This window comes from Trifolium pratense, linkage group LG2 (genome assembly GCF_020283565.1).
Source record: "Trifolium pratense cultivar HEN17-A07 linkage group LG2, ARS_RC_1.1, whole genome shotgun sequence".
Taxonomy (NCBI): domain Eukaryota; kingdom Viridiplantae; phylum Streptophyta; class Magnoliopsida; order Fabales; family Fabaceae; genus Trifolium; species Trifolium pratense.
Genome location: NC_060060.1, coordinates 12,806,969 through 12,822,207, shown reverse-complemented (window position 1 = coordinate 12,822,207; position 15,239 = coordinate 12,806,969). Strand labels below are relative to the sequence as shown.

General features: G+C 33.6%; 2 protein-coding genes across 3 annotated transcripts; both read right to left on the bottom strand.

Moving 5' to 3' along the window:
* Positions 1-340: 340 nt before the first annotated feature.
* Positions 341-3,600, bottom strand: LOC123907720 (F-box/kelch-repeat protein At3g06240-like). 2 transcript variants are annotated; one of them, XM_045958089.1, is made up of 4 exons: positions 3,491-3,600; positions 1,855-3,252; positions 657-842; positions 341-543 (listed from the first exon to the last, which is right to left on the bottom strand). In XM_045958089.1, the coding sequence occupies exons 2-3, from the start codon at positions 3,243-3,245 to the stop codon at positions 662-664; spliced, it is 1,572 nt and encodes a 523-aa protein (XP_045814045.1). In that variant the 5' UTR covers positions 3,246-3,252; positions 3,491-3,600; the 3' UTR covers positions 341-543; positions 657-661. The 2 variants fall into 2 exon arrangements, with proteins under 2 accessions (XP_045814045.1, XP_045814046.1); XM_045958090.1 differs by lacking the exon at positions 3,491-3,600 and having other exon boundaries at positions 633-842.
* A 1,636-nt stretch (positions 3,601-5,236) lies between these two features.
* LOC123904210 lies at positions 5,237-14,926 on the bottom strand. The gene is made up of 9 exons (XM_045953899.1): positions 14,813-14,926; positions 13,207-14,635; positions 12,569-12,751; positions 12,411-12,485; positions 10,559-10,571; positions 10,216-10,321; positions 6,327-7,719; positions 5,652-5,900; positions 5,237-5,548 (listed from the first exon to the last, which is right to left on the bottom strand). Exons 2-8 carry the CDS (start codon positions 14,625-14,627, stop codon positions 5,690-5,692), a joined length of 3,402 nt encoding a protein of 1,133 aa, XP_045809855.1. The 5' UTR covers positions 14,628-14,635; positions 14,813-14,926; the 3' UTR covers positions 5,237-5,548; positions 5,652-5,689.
* Positions 14,927-15,239: the final 313 nt, after the last annotated feature.

The window sequence follows — 15,239 nt, the reverse complement described above, 5'->3', positions numbered from 1 at the left end:
GTTGGCGCAGCAGAAGCAAGAGTTTGCTTGGTTCAGAGGATGCACGGTTCAGAGGTTGTGTTGCCTCTGACTCTGATGCGCTTCAGAGGATGGATTGCAGGCAAGCTCAGCAGGCACGCAGGCTTGACCTTGGGCACACTAGCAGTTTTGCAGAAACTGCTATATACAAGATGAACAAGTTTCTTGATGAAATTGATTAACAACTGAACATGAAAGACTTAGGGAAATAGAGAGTTTATTCTTCCTTAATGGGCCAAAAAATTGAATTGAATTACAATATAATGCACTAGTTGCACTTTATATAGGGTGGCTTATGTAACAAGCCAGCTCATCCCTTAGGCCTAAACTAATTCCCTAACTACTTAGTTAGTTACTAACAAACTTTAACTAACAAGTTGGTTGTAACTAACTCTAACAACACCTAAAAAAACAAATTTCAAGATGAATTAACCACTTTCTTAACAAGTTGGACAATATTGTACCTCAATCATTCCATTTGTCACTTGTTCTCTTATGAAATGAAACCTGGTAGCAATATTGTACCTGCTTTATATAAAATAGGCTAACATCAATATTACGAAACAAAGCCTAAGTAACATACCGAAAATCATAGTAAGCAGGGGTCAGAATACCAATCAATATGAAAACAGACGTACTCTTCTTAGGAAGAATGCTCTTCACCAGATTCATGACCAACACCATCAGATGAGGATGAGGAGGAAGATATATTTATGATATCAAAATGAAATGATGAAGAACGACCTATACTTTCTAAGTCTTCATCATTCGGTTGAGACAACGAAAGAGCTTCATTTTCTTCACGCAATTTAAACTTTGCACACCTAGATAAATTAAAACAATATTAGGGAATGATGATTAAGTAATGTTAGCTAAAACTGTGAATTGCAGGGGATGGAATATTCTTGATAAACTATTTACTACTGAACAACTAAAGAAGATCCAAAAGAACTGACATTACTAAAGAAGATGTAATTAGTAACGAAAGATTGTGTCCACATGATTTTTTTCCATTAATTGTAAGAACCAGAGATGTAATTCAAGGCACTAGATATTAGATAATGAAAAAGAACTAAAATTATAATAAATATAAACAACACAGCAAATATATTAGTTGTAAATAAAACCAATTGATTGGGAAAACATCACGTATGCCCCTTTGAGTACTCGTCTTACGATTAGAATTAATTATTACTGTTATAAATAAATAAATAGTAAATATTCTATTATTAGGAGTAATCTTCTATTAATAATTTGTATTTGGCTCATGAGCTCATTAGGTTAGAATTGTAACAAATATCGAGGCCTAACTCATCCTTACAAAACCGGCTTGTAAGGTGAGGATTGCCTCCTCTTTATAAACTCTTCTCAAGAATCCTATCTATCCGATGTGGGACTAAATCCCACCGAGTGTTGGCCGCTAACAAGAATAGTCTATATAAACACATTAGTGATTGTAAATTATTCATAACTTGAAATATAATAATATATTCAGTTTTCACATGGTATCAGAGCCTCTATGAATAAGTGGTCTAGAGTTCGATCACCGCTCCCCTCACCTTCTAATTAAAAAGTGGAATTTAAGCATATGGTAGGTGGACCTATGCATTATCCACGCTTCGAGCCCAAGTGGGCTCTTGCGTGAGGGGCGTGTTAAAAATAATATAAAACCATTCATGTAGCTCTATCCTAACGGCTTAAACTTTTGGGATAATCGATTATTTGTCACAATTGATATGGTTTTATATTATTTCTAACAATTACTATGATTGTTAAGGCAATGTCATTAGATTCAATTACCCAATAAAAATAAATTATTAGAAGCTACATTCTTACCTTGAGTGGAAGTTCAGCACCTCAATGTCGTCTCCTTTCACGACATCCTTCAATGGGATTAGACTTGCAATATGTGGAATTATTTCAAAAAAATCTGAACGAGACCCATGAATTTGAAAAACTTTGAATCCATATTTATCAGGTTCATAGTAAATAAAACAATTGCAGGAATGATATAACAATACAGCAGCACCTTCTTCAAAGTGTTTTACCGGCAAACATAAACCATAACGTGACACATCGGGGTGGCCCAAAGAACTGACTAATGTATCAATGCTGTACAGCTTAGTCCAGGATTCTCCATTGCCATATTCATTCATGACCCACATTGTAACATCAGAGAAAAAGGTCGAGTCACAAATGTAAAGAAATCCCTTTAATTCTCCCATAGTAAGATTGGTGTTACCAGTTCTATTGTTATGATATCCTAATACATGTGGAGGAGAAAGAAATGATTGAAATCTCTCACTTTCTAGACAGAAACACAATATAGACATTTGCCGACCCTCAAATCCGCCCTCAAATCCAATCCAATGAAGTGCACCATTCACACAAGTGGGATACTTAAGCCACGGAATAGAAACTTGAGAATCCACTTCAACATTTCTCCATAATGATGTTCCAAGCGTGTTTATCTCAACGATCACACTCTTACAGTCATTGAAACGAAAACCATATATAATCAACATTTTTATCACCTTATATTCATTAGTTTTAGCAAGAAAACCAAGAGCAGATTGTCGTTGTAGCATTCTTCTTTCAGTTGCGTTTAACCTAAAAGGAGTTGTAGTAGCTTTAGGAAGTCTTATGAACTCTCCAGTGACTGGGTTGCAAACCACTAAAGGGTTTCCAGTAAACAAGTCAGACAAACAAAGCAAGCCATTGCAAGAATTCACAATATTAAACTTATTATCAAGTTCTTGTTTACTAGGAGTATAAAGGCTTTGTCTACCCCTATTACTGCTCTCGCCGTTTTTATCCAAAAAAAATCTACTAGCACGAAGAGGAAGCTTGAAAATAGGCTGAAGCTTCACACGATTGTCACTTCCAATCTCAAACTTTTCAGGGTCGCACTCAAGAAGGTATAAGGTTCTTGACACTCGTCTATGGTCTTTTGTCCGAATCATGAAACTAACAGATGTTTTCTCAAAGTGCAATTTAGCAAAATGTGGTTCTGAAATTAGTGTTTTCCAGATTTTGCAGACACATTTACAAATGAGAAGAGACTTAATCGGAAGTTGAAGCAAAATTTGAACAGTGAGGTGAGATGGTATATTAGCAAAGTAAGGGCAAAGTTCATGGCTTTCTTCCTCTTCATCAACTTTCCCTTTTGCTTTATTGCATCTTTGGCTAACCCTTGTAGGGGAAATTGAACCATTTTTTCTTTTCATGGATACACTAAATTGCAAAAAGGATTAACAGAAACAAAATAAGTAGAAAATCAAATCAAACACACAAAATGGGATTCATATTTGATAATAATTATTATTATAGAGGCTAAACTATAAACTATGAAGCAAATATAAGAAAATAAAAAGGTGCCATTCATCATAGCTACACTAAATTGCAAAAACAAGAAGAAGAAGAAAAAAAAAAAGGTAAACTTCGGAATGGTGATCAGAAAATGGGAAAGTACCTTTGTTTGATTGTAGAATTCAGAATTGCAAAAGCTGGAAAGTTTGGCGAAAGAAATTAAGAGGGAGGGTTGTTTATATATACAGAGCAACACGTATACAGTATACTTGTTTGAGTTTAATTGTAAGTGTTATAAGTCCCGGCGGAGGCCTAATTAGTGGATGTTCATCCTAACTATTCCCCTTCCTATAACTCCCACTAATGAGTGCACCTTAATTACTTATTTACTTTGTTCTTCCACTTCACCTCTTTGTGTCCTGTAAATACACACAAGTGATGAGTTGAATACAAAGATCTCATTCTCTACCTATATGCTTTAGCTCTTCTAACACGTTATCGACACACAAGCTCTAACAACACAAATTGAAGTTTAGAAGCAAAAACAATTATTTAAGATTATTGGCACAGTAAGTTGATCAACCCACTAAGCATGGTAATGTTTTTCTATTTTCATGGTATTTATCATTTTTAACGGTTTATAGTTTGAATGTGAATGTGTTTTCTTTTCGCACATGCTTCTTGATTGGTATCCTTTCATATTACTTGCAATTTGTATGCTTGTTTGTAGAGGTAATGCAACTTCTGCCCCTCCTTCTATCGCCACTATGTTCCGTTTTGAGGGAGGGACGGAACACACACATCCATACTAGATCACCACACCAAACACTCCCGTTTAGAGCACAATAAATAAAAAGTAAGTGTCAAGAGCTTTCGTCAACTTCTCAACCATGAAGACACGAAGATAACTTTTTATTAATGATGCCTTGCTGAATCAAGTTGGACTTTGTAGAATGCTGATTTGTAAGTAATCACCATATTCCCACCACTAAAATACAAGTAGTTTATTGAATGAATGATGAATCTGTACCCTAAATAACCATGTTCCCGATATTTGTTCACACATACAACTTCCTAATTGGACTGCTGCCTATCATACATCAGTAGTTTTAGGACAATGAGACATTATATAGGAGTATTAACTAAAAACCCGTGCGAGTTATTCGTTGACTTGGTGAAGATATTACCAACGTTGTCACTTGACAGAGGCATTTTGATTTCCCACATGTAGACAAAATGTTAAAAATAGTAACTAGGTTGCTTACTAATACTTCCCCAAACTGCACCCACCCATTTGATGGTATCAAACTCTTGAACCACATACCAGCATTAGTGCAGCTATATAGTATGGTGACGGCTGAACAAAAAACGAACAAAAGGGTTTTGTGCATATACAAAACAAATTCGACGGGAAAACATGTCTGATGAATTTAAATAGAGAAAAGAAGATATGCACTGTCAATGTAAATTAGTTTTACATTTTAGAATCGAACTTCAGACCTCAAGAGGAGCACACTCCCAGGTCCAGACCAATACCAATGCACCAACCCAAGTGGGTTTTAAACTAGTTTTACATTGACAACCAATAACAGTCAAATATTTGCCTTATGTTGCAAAATGGTGAATTTGTCGTCGAATATCAATGTAAAATTGTTAGTGCACCTCCATTAAACTCACTCAGATAATTTTAAAGTGAACTTGACAAAAGGATGTCGAAGGATTAAATATCATGCCAAAACTATTGAAATTCAATTGCTAAAATTTTAAATATTAATCGATTCAATCAAGGCTCCTCAAATAGACGGTTCATAATATTTCACACTTAGGGATTCATAAACCCCTTTCAAGGAGCAATTAGAGACTCAGAATCTACGAAGACGGGATAGATGAAAAAAAACACATATAGGGAGATCAAGAAACAAAATAAAAAGAACAACCAATAGTCATTGTCCTTTTCTAAACCAAGCCAACAAAACAAGATAACAAATCAGTTTCGTAAAACCATAGATAATGACTAATGAACATCTAGATTAAAGTTTACAAGATGTTTGCATCCTAAAACCATATCTGTATTTTTTCAAAAGTCGCACAACTAATATATGCAAATTCCTTCTAATCAGTTGTACTCTTCACCAAATGCCTCACCACCAGAGGAGGAAGGTACTTGTCAAGTCATCAATCAAGATCTTCATTTTCTTCACACAATTTAAAATTTGCACACCTATATAAAATAACATCAATATTACAAAACAAAGCCTAAGAAACATACCGAAAATCGTAGTAAGAAGGGGTCAGAATGCCAATCAATGTGAAAACAGACGTACTCTTCTTAGGAAGAATGCTATATTCTTCACCAACACCATCAGATGATGAGGCCGTAAAAAAAAACACCATCAGATGAGGAGGAAGATATATCACCATCAGATGAGGAGGAAGACATATCACCATCAGATGATATATTTATGATTTCAAAATAAAATGATGAAGAACGACGTATTCTTTCTAAGTCTTCATCATTCGGTTGAGACAACGAAAGAGTTTCATTTTCTTCACGCAATTTAAACTTTGCACACCTATATAAATTAAAACAATATTAGGGAACAATGATTAAGTAATATTAGCTAAAACTGTGAATTGCAGGGAATGGAATAGTCTCGATAGACTATTTACTACTGAACGACTAAAGAAGATCCAAAAGAACTGACATTACAACAACTGTCCGTTTTCTCCTTCTCCATCAAAACAGAAAGTATACAAAAAAATTCTAAGATGTAATTAGTAACGAAAGATTGTGTCTGCATATATTTTTTTTTCCTTTAATTGTAAGAACCAGAGATGTAATTAAAGGCGGTAGATATTAGATAACGAAAAAGAACTAAAATTATAATAAATACAAACAACACCAAAAATATATTAGTTGTAAATAAAAGCAATTTATTGGGGAAACGTCATATATGCCCCTTTGGTAGTCGTCTTACAATTAGAAGCTACATTCTTACCTTGAGTGGATATTCTGCACCTCAATGTTGTCTCCTTTAATGACATCCTTCAATGAGATTAGACTTGGAATATGTGGAATTATTTCAAAGAAATCTGAACGAGACCCATGAATTTGAAAAACTTTGAATCCATATTTATCAGGTTCATAGTAGATAAAACAATTGCAGGAATGATATAACAATACAGCAGCACCTTCTTCAAAGTGTTTTACTGGCAAACATAAACCACAATGTGACAGATTGGGGCGGCCCAAAGAACTGACTAATGTATCAATATTGTACAACTTAGTCCAGGAATCTCCATTGCCATATTCATTCATGACCCACATTGTAACATCAGAGAAACAGGTCGAGTCACAAATGTAAAGAAATCCCTTTAATTCTCCCATAGTAATATTGGTGTTACCATAAGTGCTATTGTTATGATTTCCAAACACATGTGGAGGAGAAGGAAATGATTGAAATCTCTCACTTTCTAGACAGAAACACAATATAGACATTTGCTGACCCTCAAATCCGATCCAATGAAGTGCACCATTCACACAAGTGGGATACTTAAGCCGCGGAATAGAAAGTTGAGAATCCACTTCAACATTTCTCCATAATGATGTTCCAAGTGTGTTTATCTCAACGATCACACTCTCACAGTCATTGGAACGGAAACCATATCTAATCAACATTTTTATCACCTTATATTCATTAGTTTTAGGTAGAAAACCAAGAGCAGTTTGTAGTTTCTTTCTTACTTGAGTTGTGTTTAACCTAAAACGAGTTATAGTAGCTTTAGGAAGTCTTATGAACTCTCCAGTAACTGGGTTGCAAACCACTAAAGGGTTTCCAGTACTCAAGTCAGACAAACAAAGCAAGCCATTGCAAGAATTCACAATATTAAACTTATCAAGGTCTGGTTTACTATAAAGGCCTTGTCTGCCACTATTACTGCTCTCGCCGTTTTTATCCAAAACAAATCTGTTACAGTGAAGAAGGGATTTAGCATCACGAAGAGGAAGCTTGAATATAGGCTGAAGCTTCACATGATTGTCACTTCCAATCTCAAACTTTTCAGGCTCGCACTCAAGAAGGTATAACGTTCTTGACACTCGTCTATGGTCGTTTGTCCGAATCATGAGACTAACAGGTGTTTTCTCAAAGTGCAATTTAGCAAAATGTGGTTCTGAAATGAGTGTTTTCCACATTTTGCACACACATCTACAAATTATAAGCGACTTAATCGGAAGTTGAAGCAGAATTTGCACAGTGATGTGAGATGGAATATTAGCAAAGTAAGGGCAAAGTTGATGGCTTTCTTCCTCATCAACAACTTTCCCTTTTGCTTTATTACATCTTTGGCTAACCCTTGTAGGGGAAATTGAATGCTTTTTTCTTTTCATGGTTTACACTATAATTGCAAAAAGGAACAACAGAAACAAAATAAGTAGTAAATCAAAATAAATACATAAAATGGGATTCATATTTGATAATTATCCATAGAGGCCAAACTAGTAAGCAAACATAAGAATTCATAGCTACACACACTAAATTGCAATTGCAAACACAAGAATGAAAAACAAAAATGGAACGGTGATGAGAAAGGATAAACGGGAAAGTAGTACCTTTTTGGATTGGAGTATTTTGCAAAAGCTCTGAATCGTTGGCGAGAGAAATTAAGGGGGCCAGCCAGGGTTTATATATACGGACCCTGGTTCGAAGACGGGTAGACTGCTCCGGTTTTTAGAATTTTTGTTTGAATAAATTTTTAATTAAATTCTTTTTTTGAAAACAATTTTTTAATTAATTTAAATTTAAGTTTTTTTTGAACGTTAAAGACATACTATTTTTTTGAAGACAAAGTTAAATATATATTTTATTCGCTATTAATTTTTGTTTGTTTGGATATTATATGTACGGACACAAAGTGATTTTTCTCTTATAATCGATTTTTTTTATATGTAAAAGTCACGAATCCTTTAATCATTTGTTTAAGAGGTTCAAAATTTTTACCACTTAAACTAATTTATTATTGATTTTTAATTTTTTTTACCGACAATTTAATCATGGTCATTAAACCTTGTAGAACCGGACCCCCAATTTATGGGGCCTCAAAAGCAACAAAAAATATGCTCAATAAATGGCAATGGAAGGGATTGGATTCTCTCCAATTATTCGTCTCATGTTGTCTCTTTTTTTCCTAATCCAGTGATTGATAAATTATAAAGAGTAAAAAACTAATTAAGATGAAAGGGAAAAAAAAGTGAATGGATGGCTATGCAGCAGCGGACCTAGGGGTGGGCTGAGGTGGGCCATGGCCCACCCCCACCCCCAAAAAATAATTTTTTTTATATGTAGGGTATTAATTTAAATGTATTATTAATGATTTTAAGTCACCCGGTATATATATATGTACAAATATTAATGTAAATATTAATTTAGAGTATATTATTGATGATTATAAGTAATTCGGTACACATATTAGTTCAAGTATTAGTGTAAATGTTAGTTCATAATTAATTGAATTTATAATAATAGATAAAATTAGCAGTTTAACTAGCATATATAAATATGAAATGACATAAAAAAATATGTTTAATTAATATTAAATTTTTCAAGTCCCATATTTTCACATTTGTTGCAATTTTAGTCCTATCTCAATATTTTTTTATTACTTTTTTGCTGTAAAATTAGCGAATTTTAATGGAAAAAAATTGTGAATTTTGGTCTCAAATTTGATATTTTATCTTTAGATTCAATGTTGGAGACAATAAATCATGTTTATAGCCAAAAATCACAATTTTTAGAGTAAAAATATAGTTTGTTGGTACCAAAATTGTAACATGTGAAAATAGAGGAGCAAAAAATTCAATTTGAAAATAGATTGACTATTTTTCGGCCCACCCACAATATTTTTTCTGGTTCCGCCACTGTGGCTATGATTACCAAAACATGACCTACATGAGATGAATAATTGGATCCAAATCCGGCAACTGAATCATGAGCCGAGATCATAAAGAGTATACTGCGAGTATTCCTAAATCGTTAATTGATATCTATGTTTTTTTTAATCTAATTGATATCTATTTTTGATGATTGTTAGTGTTCAATAATTTATGTTTACACTATGTCAAAAATAATAATAATTTATGTTTAAAATATTTATTTAAAAGTGGGTTGAAAAATAAATTTCAAGGCTAAAAAGTAAAAATCAATTGTAGAAAATAAAAACTACAAATTTTAACTCAAATTACAACTTTTTGTCAAAAAAAACTCAAATTACAACTTAATTTTTGAGGTAAAATCAATTATACTTAAGAAAATGAATTTAATTTATATGTACCGTCGGTGTAAAGTTATTTTGCACATGCGTCCAATAATATACCGACACATCATGTATGGTAATTAAAAATACATGATGTGTCACATTCATTAAATGATGTGGCAACGCGTCATTGAATGTATGTGTAAGAAAAATTTACACCGACAATACACAACAATTAAACTATAAGAAAATCCAAATTTGTCAAAATCAATTTTATATCCTAATAATCAATTTCAGAACTTATTGTAATGCAGCATAGGACTTGTTTCCTCTTAAATTTGAACGACCTTGCAATGGCTACAGATGATTATCCCATCATATCCCACGTATATGGTTGATCAAATCTTATAAAGGTAGACCAATTATAGAATTGTTACATATAGCAAAGTTAGAACCCTTAACCATTTATTAGGATGTAGTCTTTTTTTCAAATATGCTATCAATAACCATGATGATCTTCTAGTGTGAATTTGTTCAAGAAACAAGATATCTCCCCAATCTTGATTAGGCATCCTTCGATCCTTGGTTTAACTGTTTCCATGGAGTTGATCGAAACAACGTCAGAATGAAAATTACCGAAATTGAAGGTGTTTGACCTGATTGAACCAGTTGCAGAATCAAGATCCTCATCCTCATCCATGGTAGAAGCCATTGTAGAGTTGATCGGAAGTTGTTGCAGTGGCTAAAGAAGCGGCAATAAACGTTAAGCTAAAACTGACATAATGTAAGCATGACTGACCCCATCTATTAGAAAACTCTGACAAGACTCTGTAACCAGAGCTCAAACAAGCTGAAGCAGCACAATCTCTTGTTAAAGTTTCACATCAAACAAATAGGAGAAGTGTTTTCGGAAAATTGTCAAAATTAGTATGATCCAGTAAGTGGCAAAACAGAGTAAAAAAATGCTTGTTATATTTACCAATTTTTTAAACCTGGTAACATAGCTCAAATTAAAATGTTCTAATAACTTGGACAGATATTACAACATTACAACACTACCTAACCTAGGAATTTAATTATAATTATAATATCTGCTTCAGTTTATGACTCATTGAAATAGTTAAGTTTACAACCAATGAATTTGATTTTGACTAATGATAGTATCAGCTTCAGTTGCTTGAACTGAATCTCAAGTTTCACTGTGATTGTGATAAGAAGAATATGATATAGTTTCAAGACAACTATCAGTTAATCCAATTATCCTATTCAAATTAGCTCCGTAGCATCCGAAATGTCTTTCAAACTTTAAAATATTTTTTTAGTAGCAAGACAAACAAAAATTTACATGCAATAGATTTGCAGTTTGCAGCAGATGGATAAACAAATAATGAGATGCCGCGATTGAGAAAGAGAAACAAGGAAGATATGACAGATGAAGAAAAGCATAAATAGGAGATCATGAAACAGATAAAAGAATGTGCAATAAACATTTTCTTTGAATGACATAACAGCATTTTTGGTCCTAATAATGATTTTGGGTTGCCCTATTCCCACCACCAAAATACAAGCAATTTATTGAAGAGATTTACTTTTGCCGCCCTACCGGTTACTCGCGCGCCCTATGCCTTTCTCATTTTACCCTTCCGCTACTTAAGTAGCGGAAGTTATAAAAATAAGGAATTTTGAAAAATGCCCTCTGCTACTTAAGTACCAGACGTTATAAAGGTAGGGTGTTTTTTGGGGTGTCCGTTACTTAAGTAATGAACTTGGGTATTTTGGTAATTTCGTAGGGCGCGCCTAAAAATCGATAGGGTGGCAAAAGTAAACTTCTTTATTGAATGAATGAATAAATCTGTACCCTAAACTTTGTTCACACTTCACAGATACATCTTCCTAATTGGACTGCTGCCTATCATATATCAGTAGTTTTAGGACAATGAGAAATTATATATTAACCAAAAACCTGAGTACTTGGTGAGGATATTACCAACGTTGTCACTTGACAGAGGCATTTTGATTTCCCAAATGTAGACAAAATGTTAAAAATAGTAACTAGGCTGCTTAGTGCTTACTAATACTTCCCCAAACTCCACCCATTTGATGGTATCAAACTCTTGAACCACATACCAGCATTAGTGCGACTATATTATAGTATGGTGACAGCTGAACAAAAAACGAACAAAAGGGTCTTGTGCATAGTCGCATACAAAACAAAATCGACAGGAAAACATGTCTAAATTTAAATAGAGAAAAGGAGATATGCACTGTCAGTGTAAACTAGTTTTACACTGACAACCAATAATAGTCAAGTATTTGCCTTATGTTGCAAAATGGTGAATTTGTCGTCGAATATCAGTGTAAAATAGTTTTAAATTGTTAGTGCACCTCCACTAAACTCATTTAAATAACTTTAAAGTGCACTTGTCAAAATAATATCAAGGCTCCCCAAATAAACAGTTCATAATATTTCGCACTTAGGGATTCATAAACCCTTTTAAAGGAGCAGTTAGAGACTGAGAATCTAAGAAGACGGGATAGATGCAGAAAAACACATATAGGAGATCAAGAAACAAAATGAAAAGGCTGAGCAATAATCATTGTCTTTTTCTAAACCAAGCCAACAAGATAATAAACCAGTCTCGTAAAATCATAGATAATGACTAATGAACATCTAGATTAAAGTTTACAAAAAAGACATCATTTGCATCCTAAAACCATATCTGTATTTTTTCAAAAATCACAACTAGCCAATTCATAACTTTTGATTTAGCATCCTTCTTATCAGTTGTACCTCTTTACCAAGATCTTCATTTCCTTCTTATCAGTTGTACCTCTTCTTATCAGTTGTACCTGTCAAGTCATAATCAAGATCTTCATTTTCTTCACACAATTTAAAATTTGCACACCTATATAAAATAACACCAATATTACGAAACAAAGCCTAAATAACATACCGAAAATCGTAGTAAGCAGGGGCCAGAATGCCAATCAATCGGATTCTTCACCAGATTCTTCACCAACACCATCAGACGAGGAAGAAGAGGAAGATATATTTATGATGTCATAGTCAAAATAAAATAATAAGCGTATACTTTCCAAGTCTCCATCAATCGGTTGAACTTGAGACAATGAAAAAGCTTCATTTTCTTCGTGCAATTTAAACTTTGAACACCTATGTAAATTAAAACAATATTAGGGAACAATGATTGAGTATTATGAGCAAAAACTGTGAATTGCAGGGGATGGAATAGTCTCGATAAACTATTTACTACTGAACAACTAAAGAAGATCCAAAAAAAGTGGCATTACAACAAGTCCCATTAATTGTAAGAACCAGGGATATAATTAAAGGAGTCCAGGTAAATGGAGCATACCTGGACTCTATACCTGGACTCTAATTAAAGGCGGTAGATATTAGATAATGAAAAAGAACTAAAATTATAATAAATATAAGCAACACCATAAATATACAAGTTGTAAATAAAAGCAGTTGATTGGGGAAACATCACATATGTCTCTTTGAATACTCGTCTTATAATTAACATTAATTATTACTATGATTTTTAAGGGAGCATCATTAGATTCAATTACCCAGTAAAAATAAAATATTAGAAGCTACATTCTTACCTTGAGTGGATATTCAGCACCTCAATGTTGTCAACTTTTACGACATCCTTCAATGAGATTAGACTTGGAATATGTGGAATTATTTCAACAAAATTTGAACCAGACCCATGCATTTGAAAAACTTTGAATCCATATTTCGTAGGTTCATAGTAGATAAAATAATTGCAGGAATGATATAACAATACGGAATCACCTTCTTCAAAGTGTTTTATTGGAAAACATAAACAATGATGTGGCAGATAATGTGACAGATCGGGACTCCCCAAAGAACTGGCTAATGTTGTGTTGTACAGCTTAGTCCACGATTCTCCATTGCCATATTCATTCATAACCCACATTGTAACATCAGTGAAAAAGGTCGAGTCACAAATGTAAAGAAATCCCTTTAATTCTCCCATAGTAATATAGGTGTTAACACTGTTATTATGATTTCCAAACACATGTGGAGGAGAAGGAAATGATTGAAATCTCTCACTTTCTAGACAGAAACACAATAGAGACATTTGCTGGTCCTCAAATCCACCCTCAAATCCGATCCAATGAATTGCACCATTCACACAAGTGGGATACTTGAGCCGCGGAATAGAAACTTGAGAATCCACTTCAACATTTCTCCATGATGGTGTTCCAAGTGTGTTTATCTCAAGGATCACACTCTCACAGTCATTGACACGTTGACCATAACTAACCAACATTTTTATCACCTTATATTCATTAGTTTTAGGTAGGAAACCAAGTGCAGTTTGTTGTTGTTTCTTTCTTACTTGAGTTGTAGTAGCTTCAGGAAGTCTTATGAACTCCCCAATGACCGGGTTGCAAACCACTAGAGGGTTTCCAATAATCAAGTCAGTCAAACAAAGCAAGCCATTGCAAGAATTCACAATATTAAACTTATCAAGGTCTGGTGTGGTAACAATATAATTGCTTTGTCTAACTCTATTACTGCTCTCGCCATTTTTATCCGATACAAATCTCTTACCGCGATGAGGGCATTTAGATTTATTCTTTATCTCGTCTGGTTTCTCCCCAAATTTTGAATTGGCATCACGAAGAGGAAGCTTGAAAGGCTCAAGCTTCACATGATCGTCAGTTCCAATCTCAAACTTTTCAGGGTTGCACTGAAGAAGGTATAGAGTTCTTGACACTTGTGTAGGGTCTTTTGTCCGAATCATGAGACTAACGGGTGTTTTGTGAAAGTGCAATTTAACAAAATGTGGTTCTGAAATGAGTGTTTTCCACATTTTGCAGACACACTTACAAATGAGAAGAGACTCAATCGGAAGTTGAAGCAAAATTTGCACAGTGATGTGAGATGGAATATTATCAAAGTAAGGGCAAAGTTCATCAACAACTTTCCCTTTTGCTTTGTTGGATCTTTGGCTAACCCTTGGAGAGGGAATTGAATGTTTTTTTCTTTTCATGGTTTACACTATAATTGCAAAAAGGAACGAACAACAAAAACAAAATAAGTAGTAAATCAAAACAACAAACACAAAATGGGAAACTAGAAAGTATGAAGCAAACATAATAAAAGAAAAATAAAAGGAAAAATGGGAACAGTGATAAGAAAATGGGAACAGTGATAAGAAAATGGGAAAGTAAGTACCTTTGTTGGATTGGAGAATTGCAAAAGCTGGAGCGTTGGCGAAAGAAATGAAGAGCGTTGGCGAAAGTAGTAGTAGATGGGAAAGTAAGTACCTTGTTTGAATCGAGGTTCTCAAAAATTCTATATTTTGAGATAGATGAATATTAACTAAAATTCTATATTTTTCGGTCAAAATTATTATTGTAGTATGACGTTATTCTTTTCTTTTTTATTTTAAAAAAATATTTTGCTTCTTTCTTATTAAAAGAATAAAAACAACACATAATACATTCATAATCAAAAAAATATTGCAAAATTATTTGGCTACTAATAATCATACAAAACCTAATATATAGCCAAAATATTTCATAATGTATATATAGTAAAATATGCATAATACCGATTCATAGCAAAATATCTCAAAACTGCTAGTAATTGGTAAATATAG